General features: G+C 41.6%; 1 protein-coding gene across 2 annotated transcripts in view; it reads left to right on the forward strand.

The window, feature by feature from the left end:
• STK39 (serine/threonine kinase 39) overlaps positions 1–24590 on the forward strand; it is a 436712-nt gene that overhangs the window by 317455 nt on the left and 94667 nt on the right. For both annotated transcript variants that reach the window (XM_040440678.1, XM_040440679.1), the window contains exon 16: positions 6946–7014. In XM_040440678.1, the coding sequence (XP_040296612.1) occupies positions 6946–7014 (69 nt within the window). The remainder of the gene's footprint in view (positions 1–6945; positions 7015–24590) is intronic.

Raw genomic sequence — 24590 nt, forward strand, 5'->3', positions numbered from 1 at the left:
AAAAACGGAACTTAAAAACGGAAAGGAAACGGAAACACAACGGAACTCAAAAACGGAACAACGGATCCTGTGAAAAACGGACCGCTAAAAACTATAAAAGCCATACGTTTGTGTGAACTAGGCCTAACTGATCAAAATAACTGACCAAATAACTGACGTGTGAACTCAAGACTAATATGGGATGGATTTTCATTTTTTGTTTTGTTTTGACAGTTTTCGCTACATTACATAAATGTAAAATATGAACCGTAAGATACATTGTCCAAATCCTCATGTATTGCATAGTTGTTTTTTTCAGCACATGCAAGTCTGACTGTATCTCACCACTGCAGCAGTCAGCCGGATCGGTACAGTTAATGGAAGATAGAAATGAGAAATTTAAGCAGCTGCCTGGCAAGCCATTTCAATTTATGGGAAATATTTTCCGAAGCTTTTTTAGTATCAAGGAAACCGCTTCTGTCGCAGATCTCTCGCACGAGCGTTCTCAGGGGAACAGCGTGTCACATAACAGTGCATATTCTGGAAACAAATTGTCCATTGCGTATAATATGCAGGATGCTTGGAATGTAGAGAGGCTCAGACAGTGGACCCAGCGTACATCACTTAACACATACCGGGCTTCTCAAATTTTATCTGCCATGGCATTACCAGCCAAACTATGGGGATGCCACTGCCTTAGGCATCCTTCGCACGACCGTATGGCTTTTTCAGTATTTTGCGGTTCTCAAAAAACGGATCCACAAAAAACGGAACGGAACATCTGGCCTCTAATAGAACAGTACTATCCTTGTCTGTTATGCTGACAATAATAGGACATGTTCTATCTTTAAATGAAAGCCATACGGAGTACCTTCCGTTTTTTTTGTGGATCCTTTGAAATGAATGGTTCTGTATACGGTCCGTATACGGAACGGAAATGGAAAAAAAAATGTTCGTGTGCAGGAGGCCTTATTACTTGCAAGCAAATACCACCATGTAGTGCCAATATTATCTCCACAACAGCACCGAATGCCACAGTGCAGTACAACATACTGTACCTCCCCAATAGCACCACATAATACAAACTAAAGCAAAATACCTCCCCAGAAACTCCAAATACCAAAACCTGCAGCACAAAATCCCTCCCAGAAGCACCACAATTTAGCGCCACTGGCAGCAGCATTGTGCCCCTTTTCATGTTAACTCTACTGGCCATAGAATTATGCCCCTTCCCTCCCCCACTGATATTGTACCTCTCCCACCCTCCATAAGTGACAACAGCATTGCAACTCTTCCCATCTCTCTTTCTCTGACAGCAGCATTATCCCTCTTTCCCATATCTCCCCTACTGAAAGCAGCATTGTCCCACTTTTTTACTTTTCCCACACTGGTAGAAGAATTTTCCCATCTCCTCTCACTGGCAGCAGTAATATGCCTCTTCTCAACCCTCCCCCACTGATAGTAGCACCCCCTCCCCATAAGTAACAGCATTCTCTGCAAAACCAACCTTCTATGTTGGCAGCAGCACTTTCCCCATTTGCACCCCTCCCAGACTGGGAAAGCCCAGATGATGCTGTAGGTGGGTGAAAAAGTGTCAGAAGAGCTCTATAGGCTTCTCTCCTACAGCCCCCCCACCCCCTTGCCAGTCATTTGTATCGTCCATACTCTCCCTGCAGGACCTGTGCATATGGGTTCCTAGGACTGTTAAAGGGGTTATCCCATGATTAATGTAAAAAATGTAAATCCAATATCATATATTACATAACAGTCCGTTTCCAACAAACTTAGAAACAGCCCTTTAACTTACCGTACATTTATCTGGATATACCCATTTATTGCATTAATTGCTCTGCTACATTTATTTAAAGCTAGCAGCTTAGGGTGTGTGCACTTTCTCAAGGGGCATGTCCTCTCTCCTGCAGCTGGTGGCAGTTGAAGAATGGCACTGAGCATGTCCTTCCATCTCTGTGAGCAGGACAGAGAAACTAGAAAAAGAGCAAACAGCAGGTGGCGCTATACAATTTTATTGAAGTGGTTATACAAAATGTTTAATTACGTGGAATTACAAAAGTATTCAGATCCAGGTGCGGGTTTGAAAAATGTCGAATATTTTTCATGGGACAACCCCTTTAACTAAAGCAAAAAAACTCAGCAAACTATGAATTCTGATGTTATTCTTGAACATTTGCAATTCTTCAGAAAGCCTGTTTCTGCCTGTTCCTCCACCAGCAACACTGCATATATTACATTCTCAGGTCTATTTGTATTTTCCTCAGCAAAAGAGGATTTCAAGCATGTTTAAGCAGAGATAAAGGAGATCTGTGCTCTCTAAGCATTGCATACCTCAGGGTTGATATAAATATGGGATTGTTTTGATTTTATGTAAGTAGTATTAAGAGGTTGGTGGGGGGGGGGGGGGGGGTGGCATCGGATTTATTCTTTGACCAGTCCTTTGTGCATCAAATTAATAAGTGCAAAAATGGCTACTCATTAGTCTTAGTTCACATGGATGGATATTGTCATGGCAACAAGATAACAGGACAAATCTCAGGTATTTAAATGAATAAATTGTGTTATGTAATATCAATTCATATGGAAATAGCCATCTTCAAATACAGAATGACCATCTCCAGTAATCATAGTGCCTCAAAGCAAAGCTTGGAATCTGCTTTGCCTTTATTGAAGATTAGGGGCTATTTCTGTCTCACTATCAGGAGAACGGCTGTCCAGTGACCAACATTCTCCATATACTGTATTTTTCGTGTTATAAGACACACTTTTTTTTCCCACAAAAGAGGGGGGGGGGGGAATGTCTGTGTATCTTATAAAGTGAATACTAGTGAGCATTAGGTGCAGGGAGTGGGTGAAGCGCTGGGAGCTTCTCTAGGGCCGCCCTGCACTGCCAGTCCTGACCGCGTACAGCATAAGGATGTAGTGCGCGCACTATGACCCGATGCTGCACGTAGTCAGGTGACAGTGCATCGAGGGCCTGAGAAGGCAACTTCTGCAGAGACCAGCGGAACTGGAGAGGAACAGCAGAGCAGGAGAGGTAAGTGAAGTTATTTATTTTATCTCTGACCGGATGGAGGTCTGACATGGAAGTCTGATCTGAGGTCTGATGGAAGTCTGATCTGAGGTCTGATGAGGGTTTAACATGGAGGTGTGATGGGGGTCTGATGTGAGTTCCTGATATGGGGGTTTGAACCGAGTTCCTGATATGGGGGGTCTGAACTGAGTTCCTGATTTGGGGGTCTGATCTGAGGTTCTGATGTGAGGTCTGATGAAAAATATATTTTTTCTTATTTTCCTTCTCTAAAGCCTTGAAAAATATGGCACTTCAATGGAGAGGCTTGTGTGGCCTTCTGTATTGAAGTACTTGGGTGTTATAGAATGAGTCATGCAAGCAGCTCTCCAGTGCTGAGAGTGCAGTGGAGAGGAATTGACGGTCGACCATCACTGGACCTCATTCTACCAATAGGTGAGTCCCAGACTCACAATTGCCAAGAGTTTATGGCATATCATCTGAATATGCCATATTGCTTAATATGGATATGCGCCTTTAAAGGGGTTATTTATCAGCCTTTCAAGCAGACCCTCCCACATGGCTGGATCTGTGGAAGGAAGCATACTTACCTGTTCCTCACCACTGGGTTCAGGCTCCATCGCTCCCCCACCACCGCTCTTCGTGTGTCAATATCTGGTTTGACATGGGTCACATGGGCACTGCAGCCAATGACGGACCACAGTGGAGAAGTGTCCCCCATGTGTCATGACCCAGTGATATGATGAATGAGGGGCACGTCACCAGTCGTTGGCTGCAGCGGACATGTGATCCATGTCAAACCAGATGTTGACCGGACCACGGTGATGGTAGGTTAGCGAAGGAGCTTAAATCCAAGGGTGGGAAGCAGGTAAATATGCCCAGGCATGGCCATGTGGAGGTGTGCCCAAAAGGATGAAGAACCCCATTTATGGGTATTCTGTAACAATGTGTTAACTGGTACATAAATGCTATTATTGCAGCACAACATGTTTAGTAATAATGCACGGTAATTTTGACTCGACACGTGTGCTAATGATTAATTGGTATTAATAATGCACTGTATTCTTGATGCAATGCCATGCATTAAAGTGTAGCTGCCATTGTATTTTTATTTGTGTAATGTATAGGGGCAGTGATACTGACCATTTTTGTGATATATTATAATTACTGAAATTGTACATTTCTATTAGAAAAATAGCTGTAAAGTGGCCCATTTTGAGCCTTACCAACTCTCCTCTGTCTTCTGTTTACATAACAGTGGAGACTTGCTAACACTGACTGTGTTATGTAAACAGAAGACAGAGAAGCGTTGGTAAGGATCAAAATGGGCCACTTTACAGCTATTTTTCTAATAGAAATGTACAATTTCAGTAATTAAAGTATATCACAAAAATGGTTAGCATCATTGCCCCTATACATTACACAAATAAAAATAGAATGGCAGTTACACTTTAATGGTTAATTGATATATAAATGTTCTTATTGCAGCACAACACATTCAATAATAATGGATGGTCTGATTTTTAGAAAGAAAACGGGCAGTTGTTTAGCATTTGCAGCAGAATGTATGCTATTGGGGTGTTGGCAATAAGCCTATGAACTGTCGAAACGTTTTTACAAAAAAAAGCCGGCTGGATGTTCATACAGAAAAATATATTTTTTTAATTCTTATAAATTTCAGATTCAGATCCATTTATGTAACAATATAAAGTGTTGAACTCTGAAGGCAAGGGTAGAGCAGTAAACCTCTCCCGAGTGTTATATTATTACTCTTAGTATCATTGTGAAATTTGAGAATGTGTTACCATATATAAGAACATCATTTGCACTGATACATTATGCAACAACCTATCCATTGCCGTGCTTTATACTACAGCATAAATAGATAGTAAAACAGAACATTGAAGTGAAAACTGCTGCATTATTTATGCATCGATGGTACTTTAGATGTTAGCTTCTGTTCTTAACCATATGTTTTTGTCTTTTCTACAAAGTAGATCAGTTATAAACTCCTATGTGAGCATCTTAATTTTATTGAGACCAATAAGTTGCTAATTACCATCTCATGACAAAAGCTCTTTTCTTGCCTTGCTTTAGATATTCTTAGTATTAAAGAGATTGTCTGGTTTAGGCCCCTTTCAGACTTGCGTTTTACTTTTTCGGTATTGAGATCCAGCAGAGGATCTCAGAGAAAAAAGCTTCAGTTTTGTCCCCATTCATTGTCAATGGGGACAAAACTGAACTAAATGGAACGGAGTGCACCTGAATGCATTCCAACTGTTGCAAGCAGCTTTTTTTTGTTTGTAGGGGATAGACTAGGGGTTCCCTATTTTACTCTTCCATACAGTATAGGGATTAATAGACTAGTTAATATTTTATTGCTTGCACTTAACAAAAGAAATCAAATCAATATTTGGTGCCTTCAAAAGAGCATTCATTCTTCTAGGTACACAGTTTTTGAAGTAACTCGAGAGGGAGGTTGTTCCAAACATCTTGGAGAACTAACCACAGATCTTCTGTGTGTGTAAGCTTCCTCAAGTCCTTCTGTCTCTTCATGTAATCCCTGACAGGCTGGATGATCTGGACTCTGTGGTGGCCATATCATCACTTCCAGGACTCATTGGGCCAGATGTATCATTCCTCTGACAGTTCACTCCACTTTCACATATGGCTAAAGTCAGTTTTAGCCAAGTCAGATTTATGATCGGCCCTTTAAGACTGTAATAAATGTGGTTTGATGGTAGCAGTTTATCTGTCAGTAAGCAGCTTTACAAAAGTCGCACATCCTTACGAAAAAGTCACATGTTCTATTAAAAAGTCTCATAAGATAAGCATGGTCCTCACTGGAGTAAAATTGCGCATTTGTTTGCGACTTTTTTGCGACTTTTTAAATAGTCCCAATAGTAAATCTGTCTAGAGATTCATTAACATAAGAAAACACGCCCACTTTCAGAAAACTGGCGAGCATAGTGCAGAGCAGAAAAAAGTCGCAAATTTGTGCGCAGTTTTAGCGTTTGCGCATTTTTTTGCGACTTTTTCACTCCATTATTCTGACTTGAGCTAATGATAAATCTGGCCCATTGTTCTTATATATTCTGAAGATAATTCTTAACGACATTGGCTGTATGTTTGGCGTCATTGTCCTGCTGCACAATAAATTTAAACTATTAACACTTCTATTTTTGAAAGCATTCTTACTTTGCAGCATTTTTCCCACACCTATCTAAAACTTCACAGTCCTGTATAGGGCTCTTTGTAACACTGTACTTGATTTCCTTTGCAGTAGTACTTTAGAAGAACTAAAAACTTGCAGACTTTCCTTTGCAGTTGACTGATCACAGGGGGTCCCAGCAGGATGACCACTCTGAGTCCCTATGTCCCCAATGTAAATGGAGCAGTAGTGCACATAAAAGATCACCACTCTATTCACAAAAGAAAAAATAATCTGTGAGGGTCACCCTTATAAATCATCACTAATCCTCATGTAAACAAATGTATGTAGCACTTCCTGTTGCTGGTGCTAACCAATCCCATCACCCGTGTCTCCATTCTCTGCCACAGCTCCAGCACTGCCCCTAACAACACCCAGCTAGTTTATAGCTCCTCCCACCCTGCTATTTACATAGACACTCCCCTATTACTTCCCCGCCCATGGACATAGCATCACAGGAAATAAGAAAGAGCTGCATGGACATGATCATGTGACCATAGCCCAGACTGGAGTATAGGAGCAATAAAGGTAAAAGAAATACATTACAAAATTTCAACTACCTTCATATACCAATGATTATTTGAAAGGCTGTTTATGCAACCTGGAAAATCCCTTTAAGGTTTGGCACAAATGCCGTAGTATTCTGGTCTAAATGACAGTGACATTATTTTTCTGGAGGTATTATTGATGAATTATCTGTCTCTCTCCACAGATACAGCAGATGGTGTTTCGCAGGAACTTTTCTCGGCAGGCCTTGTGGACGGTCATGATGTAGTTATAGGTAAATTACATTTTTTTTCTTGGAACTATTACATGATTACTTTAGCATTTCAAGGAAATAATTACATTTAAGCTCCCTCATATCTCGGGGGGATCCTGTCACCAGGCTAATGCCTCCATAGATGTTTTCAGGCATAAAGCACAAACTACAAGGACGATTTTAGAGAATAAAAATAATTTTTGCAATTATATTCTATTGTTACCATGTTCCTGACTGCTGGGCTATTTTCCTTTTATTAGACATTGGAATCTTTTAAAGAGAATCAAGTTTTATGGGTTTCCTAAGCAGCGGATAGGCCAATCATCCCGCTAATCTTTATGGTGTTTTTGTAATTTCATTTAGAGGATACTGCAGAGATACAAATGAGAAATGTGAAGATCACGACTTTAAGTGTGTTGTGGCATTAAGATAGGAAAGCAGAGTTGTTTGTGCTTGCGCCGTCTCTCACCTGGGGTAGCGGAGATTTCGGTTAATTATTCAAGCAGCTTTCTTTTGATATATTCTCTAAGACATTCCTCCTCCAAAATGAAGCTGCTATCCAAAGCTATAACATTGTTATTAATTAAGCTCTTACGAGCATGTTTGGCCGGGTTTTCTTTTCCTTCCTGTGATCGCTGTTATGTGCTGCTTTACTTTGTTATTTTTTGTTGTTTTGACAAGTTTATTTTTTAATAAAACTTGGTGAACGGACATATAATTCACTTCTTAGTCTAATAAACAGCCACATCCTAAAAGCTATTGAAGGCAAATGAAAATGTATCTACCATAGAAAATTTCCAACTAATCGTTTTAATCATGGACTATATAATCATGGATTATATTTATTTCTCTCTAGTAGCTTCCTTTGCAGTTTATCCCTCTGGTCCACCTTCTCCTGCATTCAGTGGTGGACTGACATGCTCAGTAGCTTTCCTCGGGGCTATATCTTTCTCTAGACATTGAAAAAGGACATTAAGGGGCATTACATACCATTTGTACCTTTGGGGCCTAATTTATGCTGAGGTGCAGGCATTGTCATCCTGCAGCAGAACGTGTGCTAGACAAATCTACGGCAGCCTCCTAGCGGTCATAGATTTCTGTCTTCATTCACACCAGAAAAATGATGTGAATGAAGATAAAAGTCCTTCCCCACCTTCACCAAGCCTTATTTTTGGAAAGAGGTGAGGGCAGCGTAGAAACGCCACTTGTAACAAAAATTTGTTGCAGTAGCGTTAAAAAAAAGTTGCAGACACAGGTTTGGGACTTTTTAACACCAGAAAACTGTCATGGGAAGGAAAGTCTTTTTTAAGGAGTTGTTCATCCCCAGCATTGCCAGGTAATCATACTTAGCCTTATACATATTCCATAGCTGCCTCTCTGGCTAAGCGAAGGAGCTGGAACTCAGCAGTAGCGATTAGGTAAGTAGGAGGTCTGCAGAAAAGTTTTCCAGGGTTTAACAACCCTTTTAAAGTGATATGTGCCATCATCTCCATAGGAATAACTAGAAAGTTACCATTGTGTAGCCTTTTCCTTCGAAGATAAACCATATATGAATAGAAATAGGATTGGATTGGCTCACCCTCCAATTTATACGGAATGGGTGCTCCCCCTAAAAGAAAGATATCCCCAATCTTCTAGGTAGGTAGATGAACTATATATGCTACAGACCTATTCTTCGTAATTCATTAACAGGAAGTTATCACTGTCTTCCATGTTATAAGTACACTGGAGCTGTACACCGTTCATAGTCACTGTTCCATCAAGGCTCTTTTTCAAATTACACTAGCCATTCTTCTTTGTCATCTCTCCCATTTTAGTATATTCCTACACACTGCTTGAATATTAAGTGTTAAGGCTGCTGTAATTACAGGACTTTAGTAGTTTTCAGTGTTAAGTATTTCAATGAGCAGAAATCCACAGCACTCACAATCCAGCGCTAGATAGACGTTTTGGCAGACAATGAGGAAAATGTGGCCAACAGCCGTTTTGTGTGTTCCCACATTTTCCACAAGCCCTTGTTATCAGTGTTAAGGCTGCTGTAATAACAGGACTTTAGTAGCTATCATGTTCCCTCGTCAAACACAAAGATGGCTTGTAATGTAATGTCTGTATATATACTATGTCTTCTCCTGCAGCAGACATCGCCAAGTGGAAACTAAAGGCCTGCAATAATTCATGTTTCTTCTTACACTGCTCCATGTTGAGAAGAATGCAGTGGGCATCCTGACAGTCAATGGAACCAACAAACATTATAAAGCACAATACTTTGTCTCATGATGAATATAATTAGCAAATTACTTAAACCTTCTCTATCTAATTATCTGGATTAATGAGCAAGGGCTTTGTCACTCGTTGACATTTCGGGACTGATAGTACCATCTTCCACTGGTGGTGTCTAGTACTGCAGCTCAACCCCATTAAAGCAAATAGAGCTTAGCTGCAGCACCCGAGATAGCTCATGAGCATGTCTTTATAAATTTATACTGTCCCTTCAAAGAAACCCGTCCTCTGCTGTTTTTGCCTTTAATACTAACTGTATTTTATTACATACATACATACAGTCTTGGCTGGAGATCGTAAAGGATACCACCATAGGTCGCACACTGTTCTGTCCATTAAGAAATCTAACATCGGGCAATTAAATTTTAAACTAGAAAATATCGGTCAACCCTGACAGATATACAACCTTCCACTCTTGAAAGACATCTAGACAGCTATTACCGGGTTGGAAATTCACAGGTTTAGTCATTTGCATATCATAAAATTGTAGAATCGTATTAAGTAGTTTTCTGCCATTGGATATATACACGCGGATAATGTGGAAAGAAGGTCATGGAAGGCTGAGAGGGATTTAATGGTGGAAAGATGTTCGTAAATATGTAAATTTGGGCCTAAGTATCCTGTGTTTTCACTGACTCAGCTGAAAGAATCAGAGTTCGCACTGAAGGTTGTTGAGCTTCTTTGGATTGCTGATGAATTTATGCACATTCAAGAAATATAGAAAAGCCGCAGAATTATGTGAAGGCTCTTGGCAGGTTTATGTTTGTTATATTTTTTTTCCCCTTACGGCGTGAAAACATGGCGGTGTTCAATGAATAATTTAAAGTTTGTAAAATTCCCCTTGTGTTTGGGAGATACTAAAATCGCTTTTACCACATAATCCTGCAGTATATGGCAGTGCAGCTGCAGCCAGGCATTCTGTTTAATGACATGCAAATACGATCTCACAGTATGTCACTTTTACTTCTCTGCTCTGTGACTTGGATCCCTTCAAGCTCGCCCCTGATACATAAAACAACTCTTTAAGTCTAGCCAAGGGTAAAGAAATGCAGGGCCAGCAAACCTACTTGCTGACAGCTGTTTGAAACCTCAGCGAGGAGCTGATAGCTGCCTCGGAACTGGGAAATCGGTCTTGGACCTCTTACAGATTCTGAGTCACGGGCAGCGTACCGCCCCAGTCAGTCTCTATCTACCAAGAAGTTATTAAACGACAAATTCCATATGTGTCTGAAGAGGCGACCCTAATTTAAACCTGGGAGGGTAAAATTACAGGCAGTATGGATTTACTTTCATGCAGGCAGGCTTACTGACATGAGAAAGGTTGCATCATGCACTGGTTGTATAAATCTGCATCTTTAGGGCAGATGAAGAATAGACAATAAGTAGAGAGGAGCGAATTTCATGTTTTGAAATTCGTTTACGCTTTGTTTGGTGGTAAAAGCAGAATTGCGTTATGGATTCCGTAACCACACACCACAACGCAATTCTATGACTTCATTCCGTCATAATAGAAGTCTGTGGCCTGCATAACGGGTCTGTCCCGTTTCCGTTATGCAGGAGAGGACTTCCCTGCATAACGGAAACGGGACGGATCCGTTTTGCAGCCCATAGACTTCTATTATGACGGAATGAATAACGAAATGCCTCTAAAGGCATTCCGTCACAGAATTGCGTTATGGTCCGTGGTAACGGAATCCATAACGCAATTCTGCTTTTACCACCAAACGAAGCGTGAACGAATTATATAACATAATAATAATAATAATAATGTGATCAGATTTGCAAAATTTTGCTACTTTTAAAACTTGGGGGCAGATTTACTTATGTTATCTAAAATATACACAGTGAAAACATAGACCAAACAGTCTAAAGATACGCCACCTTTATCAAAGTGGCTCGCACTGGATGATGAATTTGGTGCATGGCAAGAAATCTTTATTCTAACTTTTTTACGCCACACTTGGTTTGCTTACTTAAAGGGGTTGTCCAAGTTATTTTTTTGTTCTTTGTATGTTTCTAACTAAGCAAATGTAAGGGGTTTTGCAATTCCTTTCCTTCATCTACAGCAGGGTATAGCAACCTCCGGCACTCCAGCTGTGGTGAAACTACGACTCCTAGCATTTCACTTGCTTAGCTGTTTTCAGAACTCCCATAGAAGTGATTGGAGCATGCTGGGAGTTGTAGTTTCACCACTTCTGTATTGCCGGAGGTTGCTGACCCCTGATCTACAGTGGCCCCATTTTCCTAGTTAGCTGAGCGTCATATGACTTGTGATGTCAGCTTCTTTCCTTGCTCTGTTGACGTTCCATGCACAAGCCTGGGCTGCAGGAGGAGAATATCACTGTGAAGGCTGTGCTGCTTGGAGCAACAAGCCACGCCCCCTGCACTGCCCAATCTGCTGGCCACACACCCCTGTACTGCCTTCTGCTGTCTGCCCTGTGTCTCCTCTTCCACTGGATTCTTCAGTAAAGTTTAACCCCTTCTACCGTCAGCTGCACAGACTCAGGATTGGAGACTCTACCAGAGGGTAGCAGCTGCAGGGTTTCCTCTTCTCCAGACACTGAGGAGATAAATGCTGTGCACAGGATATTCCCTCCCTCCTCACTCTGCAAACATAGCACTGACAAATACCAAAGCAGTTCTCTCCTCTGTACTCTTCTGCTGGCGGTGATAAAGTGTCTGCAAAGCATTGCACAAGAAGTAGGGGGAAGATCCTGTGTGTATCAGGAGTGTCATTTTACTGTACAGCTGGAACTTGTAGTCCTACACATACAAAATGAGTATCCCAGCAGTCAGACTGCAGGCAGGGCAGCAAGTTCATTCACTCCTTTTGCAGAGCAGGAGGAGGGAAATGCAGTCTTTTTTGACACCCACAAATATTCATGAGTATAAACCTTGGAGATTGTTGTTACATGCCCCCACAGCTCTGCAACTGCATGTAAACAAAGGGGCCAGAACAGAACTAGGGAAATAAGTATATACAGTTAGGTCCATATATATTTGGACAGAGACAACATTTTTCTAATTTTTGTTCTGTACATTACAACAATGGATTTTTTTTTTTAGCTTTTATTTGGTATAATTTGGATGATTATGGCTTACAGCTTATGAAACCCCAAAGTCTCATTTTGAGGTCCCCTTTGCTCAGGGAATATGGATTAATTTGCTGACTAAAGGGTGACACTTTGAGCCTAGAATATTGAACCTTTTCACAAAATTCAAATTTTTATTTTATTTTTTAATTTTTAAAAAGTTTATTTTCATTTTTAAATAAAAACATAGTAACAAGACACCAGCAATGGTGTAACATGGTACAGGATACAAATGGTAATAAGAGTCATCGAGTATATGTAGGATGATGACACAAATCGACAGGTTTCAAGGAGATGACTAGCATCAGAGAAGTAATCTTCACTTATTCTAGGCTGACAAAAAGAAGACCACGCACACCTAGTTCAGTTGACACTTTAGCATGAGTAAGCATAGGTGGAGCTAGGGGGTAGGCCAGAGCAGTTCTCTGCCAGAGACAATTAATAAATATGAGGCTAATATTAAAACTTTACCTAGTGTTGCAGTGGGAGTCCAAAGGTAGGAACTTGAATAAAGGCTAATCTGGTATTATAAAGGTCTGGGAGACCTGAAATTTGACCACAGGGAAGGGAGGTCTGGAGCCAATACTTGGGGATCAGAAGGTAAGCTGCGATCAATAGTTGTTTGAAGAGATGAGGAGAAGAGGGGGTGCAACCCTCTTCAAAGTATGAAAAAAGGGCTCCATTGGGGGACAATTTAACAGAGGTCGAGCATATTCGGTTACAGTACTGTAGGATGTCTGACCACCATTTACTTATAATTGGGCAGCTCCACCAGATATGGAGGAATGTTCCTCTCTCTCTCAAGCATCTCCAGCATCTGTCCGAAGGGGAGCCGGCAAAGAATGAGGATCTAACTTGGGTGATGTACCACCGGGTTAGGATTTTATACCCGTTTTCCTGAATGCGTACACAACGCAATGATTTATGGGGCAGATTAAGTAATGTGGGCAGTATTGAGAAGGGCAAGTCGATCCCAGTATCTTTTTCCCAGGTACGTATAAATGCAGGTTTGACGATGAGGGGAGGAGAGCGTAATTTATTATATAATTGTGAGATTAATTTTTTTGGGGGGGTTGGGATTTGCGATTAGGGATTCATACCACACTAATGGGCGAAGGAATTCTCCCTTTGTGTTATTCCTAAGACCAAAGTATTTGATGAGTGGTATTAGGGTGAAATCACAGGGTTGGGGGTTGAGTAGGTCTCGTAGGCTGTCTGAGGAGACTAGGGTTCCTTGAGAATCGAGGAAATGGCTAATTGGGAGGGAGGATGATCTAACACCTTTAGAAGAGGAATCGCACAAGCCTGGGGAGGAGGTCCCCAAAATATCGCTACCTGTTAGTAGTGGGGAGGGAAAGGGCACTGAGCAATGGGAGGAGCTAAACCACTTCCATACTTCCAAAGTGGCTTTTATGATTGGGTAAGCAGATAGTGTGGTTTGAGGTGGGGTTTGATGGCCTAAACAGAGAGCTTGGGTAGGCATACCTAAGATGCTTTGTTCTAGAGCCACCCAGGATTTATTTCTCGTCTACAGTTCTGGCAAATAGTAAATGATTTCCCATACAATTCTGGGTCTGGGAGCCCAATGCCACCTGACTGACAGGAATGAGACCGGAGAGAGTAGGAGAGTCTTGCTTTTTTCCCATTCCAGATGAAGGCCCTAAACTTCTGTTTAAGAGAGGCATAGTAGGACTTGGATATGGGGATTGGCAGCACCTGTTGAAGGTAAGTGAGGCAGGGAAGGATAAGAGAAGTGAGGAGGTTTTTGCGGCCAAACCAGGAGAGGGTAGGGGCAGAGGTAACAAGTTTATCAATTGTTTTGAATATTGATGCCTTAAGGGGGATGTAATTAAGTGAGAAAAGGTCTGAAATATTGGGACTAATTTTGACACCTAAATATGTGATGGTCGGGGAGGACCAGTTGAATGGAGAATTTTCCATTAGAGAGTGTTTTAGTCGGGGAGATAGACCAGTATTAAGTATGAGGGATTTACTCGCGTTAATCTTGAAGTTGGATAAGATACTGTAGTGGTTTAGATGTTTCTGTATAATGGGGAGAGAGACTTTGGGGTTGGTTGTCATTATCATTACATCGTCAGCAAAAGCCGCTATCTTATGTTCATAGCCGCCTAAATTCAGACCCTTAATGCCAGAGTCTGCCTGTAGAGTGGCCAGAAGGGGTTCCATTGCTAAAACAAAAAGGAGGGGGGAGCTGTGGCATGCATATACATAGAAAAGACAGCTTCTACATATGGACCAGGTAGGCCGAAGTACACCAAGATGTATTTCAGATAGTCCCAGTTGATCCGATCGAATGCTTTCTCAGCATCAGTGCTGAGAAGTAGGAGTGGGGAGGAGGTATGTTTAGCATGACATAACACATTCATGACTCTAGTCGTGTTGTCTCTGCCCTCTCTATTCCGAACAAAGCCCACATGGTCCACATGTACCAAGAAGGGAAGAAGAATTGCCAGTCGATTGGCCAACATTTTAGCTAAGAGTTTGAGGTCAATGTTTAGGAGCGAAATAGGCCTGTAATTTGAGCATAGCTTAGAATCCTTTCCCTCTTTGGGTATCAGGGCTATGTGAGCTGTCGTCATGTCTCTAGAGAGTGGGCTACCTTGCAGAGATAGGTTGCAGACATTGAGAAGGTGGGGTAGGAGTTGTTTCCTGAAGGTTTTGTAGTACAAGGCTGGAAGGCCATCATGGCCAGGGCTTTTGCCTTGAGGCATCTGGGAAAGGGCTGTGGATAGCTCTTCTATAATGAAGGGAACAGCCAGCCAGCTAGCAACAGCTAGCAACAGCTAGTTGCTTTGTCACTGTGCGCGCAAAAACTTATGTTGAGAGTTGAGGTAGTATTTGGCGGATCTAGCTTGTAGTAGAGCTTTCAGTTCAGCTCTCGCATTTGATAGTTCCTGGAATTGGGGATTAGATAAGGAGTGTTTGTGTAGAGACTCAATCTGTAGAGACTCAAAATGTTTCTCTCTCTAAGTTTTTTCAGGTGTGAGCCTATGCTGATAATTCCGCCCCTTATGAAGGGTTTGTGCGCATCCCATAGAGTCTGGGGTGAAAGGGAAGGGTGGCTATTCAATTTAAAATATTTATCTAATAAGGATGCTACTTTTCCGATTGTATTGGGGTCTCCTAAAATGGATTCATTGAGGCGCCAATTGAAACATTTAGAGTTGTGTGAGGGGGAAAGTACCGTGAGGAAAACTGGGGCGTGGTCTGATATATGGATTGAACCTATTTTGGCTTCGGGACAGAGCTGGAGATGCTCTTTGGAGATGAAAATATAATCAATGCGATGGTAAGTGCTATGGACATGGGAGAAGAAGGTATAATCAGGTGTATCTGGGTGTAATGTACGCCAGACATCCACCAGATGAAGGTTCCAGAAAATGTCTCTAATGGACTTCAGAGAACGTAGCGAGTGGGTCGATTTATGGGAAGATGAGTCGATTTGGGGGTTGAGAGCAACGTTTAGATCTCCTCCCACAATTACTATGCCTTCTTTAAAAGAGGCAATAATCTGAGAGATATCTGAGAGCCATGGGGCCTGTTTAGTATTAGGAACATACAAGTTTATAAAGGTATACATTTGAGGCCCTATATGACCTTTAACCAGGATATATCTCCCCTCTGGATCCTGGATGTGACTAGTGTATTTAAAGGGCTCTTTTCTCCTAAACCCTATACTTACTCCTCCGGACGCGGTGGAGCCTCCCCCACAGTGGAACCATAAGGGATATTGTGAGAATTTCAGTTTGGGGTAGTGGTTAAACTTGAAATGTGTCTCCTGGAGGAGCAGCACATCAGAACCTGCTTTGCGTAGTATAGTGAATATATGACTCCGTTTGGACGGGGAGTTAAAACCCTTTACGTTATAGGTTGCTATATGTAGATCAGCCATAGTCAAGGGTCAGGGTGGAGACATAGTGGTGCAGTGTGCTGGTCCCCCAGGGGAGAACACTTACAAGATAGGAAATGTCCGTCCGATCCGGAGGAGGAGTCCAGGTCCAGAGGTCAGATTGCCACATCCCATAGTACTTGGGTGTTAGTATAGAGTACCTTAAACCAAACAAGGGAAAGGGGAAAACTATGAGAACATAAAACATAATAAAAAAATAACATTTTGTGACACACATACAATGAGCATGGGGGAGTTTTGGTCACTAGACCTGATTATGTGCCGTCCAGCACATTATATAACAATAAAATGGTGAAATAGACTAATGACAATGGGAGAAGACAGGAGGGGGCCGTACGGTAAGCCAAGTGTTACCGGGTAGACTCAGAAAGGAAAGCGAGACCATTGGAAGGGGAGGATTGAGAGACAAGAGGTTTAGGAACAAGGAGGAATGCAGTGAGAAGTAGGGGAGACACTGTAAGTGACAGCCAGCCTACTCCACATATCATCTGTTGTAGATTCTTCTAGTTCTTCTGTGCGGCTGGGGTCTGCTGGTAAGATGAAGTTCTTTTTCCACAGGATCGTCGGAATAGGGGTGTCTCGACGAAGAAGCCCATATGGTGGCTCGCAGAGAAGATGCGTCAGCTAGGTAGGAGCTAAGGATTTTGAGCAAGTCTCTTCGGTATCAGCTGGCGGCTCCTTTTACCAACTTTATGCGCTTTAGGAGTGTGTTGCAGAGGAAAAGGTGCGACTGTTGGAACCTCCGGGAGCATGGTGATGTCTTAGAATAAGTCCCAGTTGTCTGTCTGTAGAGGAGGTATTTGCAGGTATTCATAAATGTCCTCCAAATCGGAATGTGTTGAGATGTTAAAGCGGCGCCCTCCCTGGGAAAAGGAGAGGCCGAAGGGAAAGTTCCATTTGTATTGGGTTCTATTAGCCCGCAACCATTCCGTCAGTGGTTTCAGGGTTTTAAGTTTTCTCAATGTAGATGGGGCCAGATCCTGGTAGATGGAGACAGCAGCGCCCCTAAGTAGAATGTCCGACTGGTTCCTAGCGGCTTCCTGAACTGCCACTTTTACTTGAAAATTTAGGAACTTACAGATCACGTCCCTAGGAGGGTCGTCTGGCTTGGGTTTAGGATGTAGTGCTCTGTGGACTCTCTCTATAATTATATCGAGAGCAAAATCTGGTCCCAGCAGCAAGGTGCACAGGGTTTTCACTGCAGTCGGGATATCCCCAGGGGACATAGATTCTGGGATCCCTCTAAGGCGCAGGTTATTACGGCGCCCCCTGTTTTCTTGGTCTTCAGGGGCATTGTGTAGCTCATTAAGGTAAGCGCTACATTTTTGGAGTGAACTTGTGGTGGCCCTCTGATGGTCCAGAATCAATGTCTGGTGGTTTTTGAGAGACTCCACTCAATCGCCCACTTGCCTCATGTCTTGGCGCAGGGCAGCGATTTCACTAATGGCTCCATGGCCTTGCAGAGTGTATGCTTCAGGTAATTCCTGGTTATCGGGAGGGCCCCTCTACCTTGTGGCTCCTCCGTGTCCCTTTCTTCCTCTAATCTGTCCGGCGCGCTGGCTTTGTGTGGCTGGGTCGGCGCCATCTTGGATTCACGGGCTACAAATGTGGAGGCCGTTTTTTTATTGAATTTATCCATTTCGCCCCCCACAATATGGATTTTGTTGGAGCTCGGGTGTTCTCCTGCTTTGGGGTTCCCGATCTTCACCATTTTAGGGCTGATAGCTGCAGATAGCAAGTGCTATAGATGGACTATGTCACGGAGCTCAGAAGTATGCAGCCATCTCTGACCGGCGCTGGCTCCGCCCACCCACCACAATGGATTTTGAACAGAACAATTCAGATGCAGTTGAAGTTCAGATTTTCAGCTTTAATTCAGTGGGTTGAACAAAAAGATTGCATAAAAATGTGAGGAACTAAAGAATTTTTTAAACTCAATCCCTTCATTTCAGGGGCTCAAAAGTAATTGGGCAAATTAAATAATTGTAAATAAAATGTTAATTTCTAATACTTGGTTGAAAACCCTTTGTTGGCAATGACTACCTGAAGTCTTGAACTCATGGACATCACCAGACACTGTGTTTCCTCCTTTTTAATGCTTTTACTGCCGCGGTTTTCAGTTGCTGTTTGTTTCTGGGCCTTTCTGTCTGAAGTTTAGTCTGTAACAAGTGAAATGCTCTATTGGGTTTAGATCCGGTGACTGACTTGGCCATTCATGAATATTCCACTTCTTTGCTTTAATATACCCCTGGGTTGCTTTGGCTTTATGTTTTGGGTAATTGTCCATCTGTATTATGAAACGCCGACCAATCAGTTTGGCTGCATTTGGCTGGATTTGAGCGCACAGTATGTCTCTGAAAACCCCAGAAATTATCCGGCTGCTTCTCAATAAACACTAGGGCCCGGGGCCACTGGTAGCCATGCATGCCCAAGCCATCACACTGCCTCCGCCATGTGTTACAGATGATGGGGTATGCTTTGGATCATGAGCTGTACCGTGCCTTCGCCATACTTTTTTCTTTCCATCATTCTGGTAGAGGTTGATCTTGGTTTCATCTGTCCAAAGAATGTTCTTCCAGAAGTGTGCTGGCTTTTTATGATTTTTTTTAGCAAAGTCCAATCTAGCCTTCTTATTCTTGAGGCTGATGAGTGGCTTGCACCGTGCAGTGAACCCTCTGTATTTCCTTTCATGCAGTCTTCTCTTTATGGTAGATCTGGATATTGATACGCCTATATCCTGGAGAGTGTTGTTCACTTGGTTGGCTGTTGTGAAGGGGTTTCTCTTCCCCATGGTAATTATTCTGCGATCATCCACCACTGTTGTCTTCCGTGGGCGTCCAAGTCTTTTTGCATTGTTGAGGTCACTAGTGCTTTCTTTCTTTCTTTCTCGGGATGTACCAAATGGTAGATTTTGCCATTCCTAATAGTGTAGATTTTTTTTTTCTGTTTTTGCAGATGATGGATGGCTTGTTTCACCTGTATGGAGAGCTCCTTTAACCGCATGTTTTCAGGCTACTTTCACATTCGCGTTTGGTGCGGATCCATCATGATGGATCCGTTCAGATAATACAACCGTCTGCAGCCGTTCAGAACGGATTCATTTGTATTATCTTTAACATAGCCAAGACGGATCCGTCTTGAACACCATTAAAAGTCAATGGAGGACGGATCAGTTTTCTATTGTGCCAGATTGTGTCATAGAAAACGGATCCGTCCCCATTGACTTACATTGTGTGTCAAAACGGATCCGTTTGGCTCAGTTTTGTCAGACGGACGCCAAAACGCTGCAAGCAGTTTTTTGATGTCCGCCTCCAAAGCGGAATGGAGACGGAACGGAGGCAAACTGAGGCATTCTGAGCCGATCCTTTTCCATTCAGAATGCATTAGGGCAAACTGATCCATTTTGGACCGTTTGTGAGAGCCATGAATGGATCTCACAAACGGAAAGACAAAACGCCAGTGTGAAAGTAGCCTCAGCAAAATCCTCAAAATGCAAGCACCACACCTCAAATCAACTCCAAGCCTTTTATTTGCTTAATTGAGAATAAAATAATGAAGAAATCGCCCGCAACTGCCCATGAAACAGCCTTTGTCTAGTCTATTGTCCACTTACTTTTGGTCCCTTTAAAAAACAGGGTGCCACATGTAAAGGAGCTCCTAAACCCTTCATCCAATTTTAATGTGGATACCCTCAAATGAAAGCTAAAAGTCTGGACTTTATGTCCATGTCCATTATATAACTATAACTTGAATATGTTTTAGTAAACAGGTAAAAAAAAAAACTAATTTGTGTCAGTGTCCAAATATATATGGACCTAACTGTATTATTATTATTTTGCCTGAAAATTGCTTTGCTTATGTATATATATATATTGTTGACCATAAGATTTATAGTCCTTTATTTTATTTTACATAACTCGGACAACCCCTTTAAAGGTTATGGGCACCTTTGGTGGGAATTTATTTTATTCTTGCATTCTACTTATCTTTGGCTAATAATCATTTTTTCAAATGTATTTATTTATTTTATGCGCTACTATATTGTGAAGTGCTTTGCAGACATTATCATCAAGCTATCCCTAATGGGGCTCACAATCTAAGTTTCCTATTAGTATGTCTTTTTGGAGTGTGGGAGGAAACCAGAGTACCTGGAGGAAACCCACGCCAACACGGAGAGAACATACAAACTCCATGCAGATTGAGTTTTTCAGCCACTTTCCTAGTGTAACTGTTAAAGGGGTTGTCCGGGTTCAGAGCTGAACCCGGACATACCCCTATTTTCACCCAGGCAACCCCCCTGAGGCTAGCATCGGAGCTTCTCATGCTCCGATGCGCTCCCTTACCAATGAGCCCAATGATTGGCTAAGTAGGCATCTCTTGTCAATTTCTGTGTCAAGCTGGAACAGGAAGTGACAAGCAACAAGTGTCGGAACGGCCATGGTCGGGAATTGGTGTGGTGGGTAATGATTTTTTATTTTTTTTTACTCATTCTGTACCATACATACAACCTCTATTGTTTACATTAGGGGGCCAAAAACCTGTCTTGACCCTGGACTGTTCGTGTATTTTCCTGTTATTTTTGGTGAAAAAAGAAAAACTGCAGCAAAAATGTGAACATGTTCTTAAAGGGGGATTCCTATCTCATGTTCATGTCATATTCACAGGATATGCAATAAATGTACTGTATGGGATGGGAATGCCCCTTTAATTAATCTTTTTAGGAGTGATTTTAAGAGATAATGCTTTCATTTATTGACCACAAGCTGGGATCTTGAATGGGACTGTTAAACACATGATTAACATAAAGTTTAAGGTAAACGTCCACCTTATATCATGCCATTTTTAGATTCCAAATTCTGTGATTTTTCATTTCTTAACATATCGGTTTGAGCTTTGTCAGACACAGAGTTCATACTGCACTGTGTATACATATGTGTAATCTACAAACCGTTTTATTTATTGAGTAGTGGATTAGCAGTAAACTCCTAAGCTCCCTCTAGTGGTGGCTGCAGTTATCATTTAAATTAATGTCTGTAGGGAGTTGGAACTTTGTGCCAGTAGAAATAAAAACAATCTCTGACTTCTGTAAGTACTTATCAAGAAATTAATAAGCACAACATTTTACTTCCCAAAAGCAGGACATTTAGGGATTTAGGGCTCATTCACACGACTGTATGCCTTCGTTTCTGTGTTGCGGACTAAAAATAGTGGGTCCGTACCAGATGTGTGAACTCCATGCTGTGTATGCGGACCTATTGACTTCAATAGATCCGCAATCTGCATAATATGGCAAAAGATCGCAGACCCATTCAAGTCAATGGGTCCGCAGCATAGAGTTCACACTGCTGGAGCCTGTGTATTGCTGACCACTGTTTGCACAGCAACATACGGTCGCATGGATGAGCACTTACACTTTGTGCCTGGGAATGCCCCCTAAACACCCAAATTTGAAATCCCCTTTTAGGTGCAGTTTGGGGCTTTGTTCAGGGAAAATGGGGACAGTTAAAAGTACAGTATGTGTGCAGTAACCTACGCAGTATGCATTCTAGTGATCCATCACCAATATTAATGTTAATGGGTGTTGTCCTCAGGATAGGTCATCAGTATCTGATCGGTGGTGTCCAGCTGACCAGCTGTTTGAAGAGACCGCAGTGCTTTTCCTAGGCCAGTGGCATCACATTCATCAGTCACATAGCCTAGGTGCAGCTCAGTCCCCTCCAAGTGAGTAGGGCTGAGCCGCAATACCAATCACAGCCGCTATACAATGTACGGCACTGTGCTTGGCAAGGTGTGAGGAGGCTGCGGTGCTTAGCAGATTACCACAGCCACTTCAAACTGTTGATTAGGACCCCCACTGATCACATACTGATGACCTATCCCGAGGACAGGTCATCAGTATTTAACACTTGGACAACTCCTTAAAAGGGGCTGTCCATATGCCCTTTCTGTAGAGGAAAGTGTCTATAAAGGGTATAGCCATACAGTATATATTAAATAGTCACTAATATATTTGAATGGGTTCCATGTCTCATTTAAGACTAAAGTTGCCCTTTAGAGAATATATATGGCCGTCCACAATTAACTAGGGCAGATGCGTTCTATAATGGGGTTATCCTGTCGGGGCAAAGTCTGTAACAGAGAACTGCGTGTTTTTCATCCCTTCAGTGAAAATGTAAAGACAGACTGGTTGGCAGGGACATACTGCCAGACAACCGTACCCACAGGAGGTGAATCCCTAGTTCATAGGACCAGTCTCATGGGATTTTGATAGCAACGCAGGAGAAAATTGGCCAGCCTCTGTCTCAGTTTACTTTATTTATCAAATTTATCTAAAAATGTATTCAGGTCGAGAACTTCTTTTAATGATTGTTGTTCCCGTTATTCTTTGTCATCCGCTACACGATAGGTCTTATAGTTAAGTAGCGGTAAGACATCATATCTGATCGTAAGGGAGATACCAGTAAAAATATTTTACACTCAATAAATTTGGTTTTCATGTGATTCTTAAATGGCGTGTTGTTTATGGTACTTTATCTCCCGCACTTATTGGTTTCTGTCTGTGTGGTAATTTCAGAATATATAGAAACCAATTACTTTCAAGGCCATTTGTGGTCAGCATCAAGGCTACACTTTATGTCTGTTTTTACTACTTGCTATAGAGACAACATTATAAAAAGTGCAATGTCTAAACTTCCAGAGCCTTAGATGCAAAATGTTTCTTTTACATAATATTCATTTTCTAATATGGTGTTTATTTTTCCATACTATACACTTTCATTAATTTTCATAAATTAAAGGTCATTTCTTTAGAGAAAATCAAAACAAGTAACTTGGGTTTAAAGGCTATTTACACTCTTGTTGGCAATTTTTTTAGTACATTGTACTAATTTTGAGCTAAAAATCTTTTTTTTTTTCAATTGTTGAACCAGTGTCTTTGTGCAGCCTTGAGTTTCTCTAGTAGCAGGATCTGAATTTTCACACTGTTCCGTCAGGCAGCTAAGCTGACAGGCTCCTTATCTCTGATCTCTGACCTTATAAACACTCACTATAGCTCCATTCTTATCTTACTGATCAGAATGCGGCTTAAGTGTTTATGACCTTTAAGTAATTTAGAGAGAAGGTTTATTTTAATAAAGACCAATTGAAAACAATGAATCTTAGCCCAAAATGAGTAAGATGCAACAATTAAAAAAAAGTGTACATAGCCTTTAATGAATTAATTAGATTTTTTTTTTTATATTGCACTTAACAAGTTACAGGCTGTTTTACAGATCAGAACTGCATTCTGCAACCTTCAGAGCTAAAATCTCCAAGCATTCCTTGCTGGGTCACTGTCTGCAAAGAGATTGCTGTAGTGATGTCTTCTAGCAATTATCACCTCTCCACTAGGTAGATTATAAATATTAGATCGGTGGGTGTTCAACCACCTGGTCCCCTATTACTTACTTAAATATGCACAATTGTGACTAGGACAAGTTAAATGGTGTGACAAGGTACATGCTCGGCCACCAAAATTTATGGCTCTAACAGAAACAGCACAGCATGGGCTCGGCTGTTCAAGACTCTTACATGATATGGATTATGGGGCCACAAACCTATGTAATTATGTTTTTGTTTTTTTTATAACTTTAAGAGATCACTGGGCTGCTCTGTTACTGCATCTCATGTTCACTTCTATGACTTTTATCACTTCCATAATCCCTGCTGTCCTTGGCTGCCACATAGAACAGGTATTCCAATCTCATAAATGATTGGTTGAGATTGGAATATCCACTTAAAAGGTGTGTCCTCAATTAAAAGGGTTGTATGATATTAGATTATACTACAAATAAGTCAAATTTATGAGATTTGTAAAAAAAATCTGCCTCTTATTATTGCCAGATCCCTCACTCCTAAACATCACAGTGGTGGCTCAGCTCATACCGGCTCTATCCTACCTATACATTGTAGGAAAACTTGTCATATCAGGCTCGTAGAAAGGAAGGGGGGGGGGGGGGTATGAGACCAAAAAATAAAAAATAATAATCATGGAGAACCTTTTTTAAAGGCTATGGAATCCTTTTTTTCTAAAAATCGTTTTTCTCAATTGGTCTCTATTAAAAAAAATTGTTCAGCCGTGTCTGAGTTACAAGGGTTAAAAATCATTCTGTTTGCAGGCTGTCACTTTGTGTTATGAACCATGTGCAACTCTTATCTCTGATCTCCTGACTTCATAAACACTCATTATAACTCAGTTCTTATCCAACTGATACATATGAGCTGTCCGATGGTGGGATTTGAAGTTTTTTCTGGGA

The sequence above is a fragment of the Bufo bufo genome, chromosome 7, assembly GCF_905171765.1.
Source record: "Bufo bufo chromosome 7, aBufBuf1.1, whole genome shotgun sequence".
NCBI classification, from domain to species: Eukaryota; Metazoa; Chordata; class Amphibia; order Anura; family Bufonidae; genus Bufo; species Bufo bufo.